The 6,017-nt window shown below is 35.5% G+C and overlaps 1 protein-coding gene across 1 annotated transcript in view; it reads left to right on the forward strand.

Moving 5' to 3' along the window:
• The window catches only part of LOC110451636 (selenocysteine lyase-like), a 7,269-nt gene extending 6,068 nt beyond the window's left edge, over positions 1-1,201 (forward strand). The window contains exons 5-6 of the mRNA XM_021499753.1: positions 420-508; positions 1,132-1,201. Of these exons, the coding sequence (XP_021355428.1) occupies positions 420-479 (60 nt within the window). The 3' untranslated portion in view covers positions 480-508; positions 1,132-1,201. The remainder of the gene's footprint in view (positions 1-419; positions 509-1,131) is intronic.
• The last annotated feature ends 4,816 nt before the right edge of the window (positions 1,202-6,017 follow it).

Raw genomic sequence — 6,017 nt, forward strand, 5'->3', positions numbered from 1 at the left:
TAGATACACCACAATGTGTGACTCCAGGTACTGTATTAACAGGAGATTTACCACATTGTGGGACTCCAGGTACTGTATTAACAGGAGATTTACCACAATGTTGGTCTCCATGCACTTTTACACAAGATTGTTTTTCTTTCTATCTTTTCAGTATATTTTTGCATTTTTTTTTCTAATCTCACAATAATGATGTTACTTGCAGCAATTTGTGTCTGTTGAAATGTGATATTTATCCCTTGTGGGCGTATAATGCTACATAATAAGACTGACATTTTCCAGGTAATTCAGAAATGGTGCTGTTGAAAGTAACTAGTTATAAGAAATTGATATCATTATGATTGGTATCAAAATATGGTGCTTGTGCCTTAATAAAACCAACATTCTGTCACATAAATTTATTATGTATGATACTGTTTCAGGATGTGTTTGGGGACCGAATCCATATCAACGGGAAATTTGCTACCAGTGAACACTTGTAATGTTTCCATTTCGGGACACAGATTGTTTGGTACGTAAACTAATATAACTGGTCATAATATCCATGAAACACAGCTTGGTATCTAAATGTATTGTTCATTACCATCTTCAGACATGGATTGCTTGGTAAGTAAACTTAGTGGTCATTACAATCTTTGAACACAGTTTGGTATGTCCATGTATAGGTTATTACCATCTTTTGACGTGGATTGTTTAATTTGGTTCGTCAAGTTATTGGTCATTACGATCTTGGAACACATTTGGTACATGTGTGTATGTATGTCCATGCATAGTCTGTAACCATCTTGGGACAGTCTATGCAATTTTGGGACTCAGATTGTTTGGTACGTTATTGCATTGGTCACGGACAGAGAACTCCAGCAAGTTTGGGGAAAGTGTAAGTCTGCTTTATTCCACTGCACATCGCCATAAGAGGCAACTCATGTGGGCCCCCTGCAGAATCTGTGGTTTCTTTTCTCTTTAGGGGACATAGAAGAAAAAGTAAGATGACCTGTTTTCCCCATACCAATACTTGGGACCTTCATTGTTATCTTACTTCTCTGCTCCTTGCTTTTGATAATGTTACCTTAGGGACCTGTTTTTATAATTGGAAATATTACTGGTAAATTAGAATGTATTCTCCCACTGTTATAGGCCACATGGTTCTGTCCCACTGCGACAGACTGCAGGCCAGTGTCGGAGCAGCATGCCATGCCCAGAACAGGTCAGTACACAGCTGTTGACTGTTGTATGATGGATTAAGGTACGCGGGTAACTGTATATTACTAAACAATGTTTGTTCATTGAACTTGTGCATACCTGGTATACACAAATATTATGCAAACATGTGGATTTGGAATTAGAAGTTATTAAAATCCATGTCACTTGTTGAAAAAAAAATGTGAATAATAATTTAATATGTAATTTCAGACCATCACACATACTGCTGGCCATTGGTATCCCTGAATCTGTGGCAAGGAACGCACTCAGATTATCAGTAGGCAGGGAAACAACTCTAGCCGATATTGACATAGTCATCGAGTACCTGAAGCAGGCAGTGGAATTCATTGAAAACGATTCTCATGTCACGGAAGCTATCACCTGCTGAGCCAGACCATCATACATACCATATTTAGTGTCACATGCAGCTAATCAAAATGTATTTGTTTATTTACTTAGTTTAATATCATTGTCTTTAATCCTAATTTGACAGATTTTTTGTCAGTGGTGGTTAAAGGCTCAAAACATTTAATTCATTTACCCCTGAAGAAACATTTGACTATTTCAATTGAAAGGTTGGAATAGTTCATTACGAAATTTCAGGGGTGTATGAGTTAATTTCGAGAAGAATACTGAAAAAGGCTGTTTTCGGCTACATTATTGTATTTTTAGAACTATGTGTATTTTCAGTGGATAAAATTAAATTTACCATCAAAGGAAAATGTCACTTGTTGCATTTAACATATAACATATAAGAAACACTACTCAATAGGGAAATATCACATAATACCCTGATATTGTCAGAGTAACATCAATGCTTTTAACATTTTTCATCGGATTGTTAAAATCTGGATTAGCAAGGCATTGACTCCATACAAAACGTTACCTTGGTAATCAGATTATTTTTTTTATGTTTCTGAAATATATATTATTTTGATAAGATTTACGACTATCATGACATGTTTATTTCTGTACCTTCCAACTGGTGTCTGTGGTGTGCACACATTCCATTAGCTTAAACCTTTCCTGTTTCTGTTAATATTGGTCACTAATACTAATTGTCAGTGACATTAAGTACTGTACTGTACATGTACACCTGGAACTTTAGTCCAGTCCAACTTTCGCTGGTAAAATCTGTATAAGCCCAGTGTTATTTTTCGCTCTATATATTTGCTATGTTTATTATTTTGTTTACTAATGTTGGTGTACAGTATTACCTAGCTTGTCCTGGCTGGACCTATATATATATATTCAGAGATTTTATCTAAGTTAGGTTACATAAGTTGGAACAAAACAAAAAAATGTATTGGGCTACAACAAAATATAACCCCATCATAATTCTTGCAATCTTAATTGTATGTTGTTTAGAACTATTGTTTGACAAAAGGCATGGCTTAATATTTAATATGTTTTGTGTTTAACAAAGTGCTAGGCTTAATGACAAACATGTTATGTGTACTACAGAGGGGTTAATGTCAAATTTGTTCAGTGTTTAATGAAGAGATTGGCTTAATTGCGAACATGTTCTGTGGGCTAAATACAAAATATGTTAAGTGTTTTAACAAAAGATTTGGCTTAAATGTGAACATGTGCAATGTTAAATAATTATTTAAGGATGTGCTTAATGCCAAACATGTTCTGTGTTTAAAGGACTGTTTGGGCTAGGTATTACTTAAAGTGGAACTTGGGCAGCGTTAAAAAACGGTTGAATCTAGGAATGAACATGTTAAGTGTTTCAAAAAGATTGGCTAAATGGCAAACATGTTTTGTGTTACAAAAGAGTTAGGCTTAATGGAAAATATTTGTTTCATTTTGGCGAGGTGATTGTCTCAAATGTGACTATTTTCTTTCTTTAACAAACGGATGGGTTTAGTGGTGAACATGAACCCAGTGCTGTGGGTGCTGTAGTGGTGAACATGAACCCAGTGCTGTGGGTGCTGTAGTCATGTTCGTTACATTTCCCTGGTTTTTGTTTTCTGCTTGTTATGTTTATTAATTGTTGATGTTTGACTTACATTTGTTATTCCATAGCCCACTATGTTGGTTTACCTTTTCTTTGATTTATTTTTACCAAAAAAAATTAATATGAAGTTAAGGTGTCATTCAGCCGCAAGAAAAATGTTCTATTACAGATAAACCTGTTTTCCTGCATTAACACTTCAACTTTATTTTCATTTTTCTGGAAACTGACTCAATATACACATGTGTATGATAAGATGTGTTACGGTATAGCATTTTCTAATAGGCTGGGTGTCATCAATATTTGTTCAAAGCATAACTTCTTTAGTTTTTCACCTACATTCACTTAACTTGCTATATTTATTATGTACTCAAGTAAAATTTTTGTGTTCTTAAAATTGGGGTGGTCTTTAATTTTGGGCTGCTGTGTGCAAATCTATGGCTCTTTATGCATTTTTTTTTTTATCTCAAAGGCCTCTGTGTTGCTTCAGATTTATGGCCCTTTATGCATTCTTTTATTTCAAAGTTTGTCTTGGGCATTTTGAAAGGCATACCGGTTATGTACAGAGTTATGGCCCTTTGTTTATCATTCAATCTCTGTACTCTGTCCATTCTTCAAGGTAACTATACATATCTCTATTGTTGCTATCACATGATACACAAAAAATTGATATTACATCAGGGCAGAGCCGTCATTTTAACATTAGCTCTGTAAATGTATAAACCATTGGTCTGATGATAGGTGATCTAGCTAGCTAGTCAAAACATGTAAACCGGTAATAAAACTACGGAATCCAGATGGTGAGGCTGCATTGTTTATATCCTTTACATTCAAACTTGTTAAACATGCATATTTTGGGAAGAAACAAACTGATTATTTTCTTGACTTTGTCTCATTGTTCATTTGACATGCCAAATTTTTAGGTCACCTGAGCTTTAGCTCAAGTGACCTATTGCTATCCGTTTTCGTCCGTCGTCGTCCGTCATCCGTCGTCCGTCGTCCGTTAACATTTTACATTTCAAACTTAAAGTCAAGTTTTGCTGGGCCGATTGAACTGAAAGTTGGTAGGAATGATCGCCTCATGGTCCTGACAAAGTGTTGTTATTTTTCGGGTCGATCAGAAATCCAATATGGCCGCCACGGCCACCATTTTGAAAACCTATTTCAAACTTAAAGTCAAGTTCTGCTGGACCGATTGAACTGAAAGTTGGTAGGAATGATCGCCTCATGGTCCTGACAAAGTGTTGTTATTTTTTGGGTCGATCAGAAATCCAATATGGCCACCACGGCCGCCATTTTGAAAACCTATTTCAAACTTAAAGTCAAGTTCTGCTGGACCGATTGAACTTAAAGTTTGTAGGAATGATCGACTCATGGTCCTGACAAAGTGTTGTTATTTTTCAGGTCAATCATAAATCCAATATGGCCGCCACGGCCACCATTTTGAAAACATATTTCAAACTTAAAGTCAAGTTCTGCTAGGCCGATTGAACTGAAACTTTGTAGGAATGATTGACTCATGGTCCTGACAAAGTGTTGTTATTTTTCAGGTCGATCAGAAATCCAATATGGCCACCACAGCTGCCATTTTGGTAAACTATTTCAAACTTAAAGTAAAGATCTACTTGGCCGATTGAACTGAAACTTTGTAGGAATGATCGAATCATGGTCCTGACAAAGTGTTGTTATTTTTCGGGTCAATCAGAAATACAATTTGGCTGCCATGGCCGCTATTTTGCTACTAAGTTCTAATAGGCCGATCTCACTTAAAATTGGTCTAGGAATGATCAGCTCATGGTCCTGACAAAGTTAAGTTAACATTATACTATTTTTTACTCAAATTGGTACATATTTCAACAACAAAAATAAATACTATAGACTCAGGTGACCGTTAAGGCCCATGGGCCTCTTGTTATTACTAAATTATGTTTCAATTTCGTCAGGTGAATTTTCTTGAAACTGGTACACGTATGTAGCATTCTGTTTTATTCATGGTCATATTATAATTAGAATGTCAGATTTAAATGCTGAGGACATACATGTATCCAGTAAGGACCCACAATCTTGTCGCCATCTTTCTACATATCAATGTGTTACCTCTGTGACCGACAAGCCTGCTTTGAGTCACACACCTGTTTTTTTGTCTTGATGAGATGAATTGGAAAATCCTGCCTTAATTTGAGGTGAGGTATATTATGTATATAGCTACTTAGCATCATGGCGATGTCCTGTTGTAGTCCTGGCCTGAAAGATTCAGCATTATTTTCTGGTCCGTACATATCACATGACGAGGATACCGAGTAATATACCTACAAAGAAAACTTAGCTTCAAGTAAAACGTGTACGCTTAAGGGCATTATTTTATATCTATTATTCATAGTCAGTGTTTTCAATATTGCTACATGCATTTACGAGACTTATTATTAAACATTTTTATAATTGGTTGCTTTTTTATACCCCGTCTGAGGTGGTTATAGCACTTGCTTTGTCTGTGCATGTGTTTGTGTATATGTCTGTACATCTGTAGAGAAAGGCTTGAGACCAAAATATCTTATGAACCATTCAACAGGTTCAGTTAATATCAAACCATGATAGGTAGACATCAAGTTCTACACTTGAATATAACTTTATGGTCATTGATCATTATGTTTAAAGGGTCAAAGGTCACTCCTGACCAGTTTGTGGCAGGCATTTCTATGTGAGCCTCGGTCTCTGTTCATTTTGTTCTATATTGTAAAAATTGCTCAACATATAAATACATTCATTTAGTTATACACATATTAGCACTTCTCCACCTAAATATTTTAAATGTTTATCAATTTTACAGAAATCCTTGTAGAACTGTAGCAGTATAATATTG

Source organism: Mizuhopecten yessoensis, unplaced genomic scaffold (genome assembly GCF_002113885.1).
Source record: "Mizuhopecten yessoensis strain PY_sf001 unplaced genomic scaffold, ASM211388v2 scaffold6135_2, whole genome shotgun sequence".
NCBI lineage: Eukaryota > Metazoa > Mollusca > Bivalvia > Pectinida > Pectinidae > Mizuhopecten > Mizuhopecten yessoensis.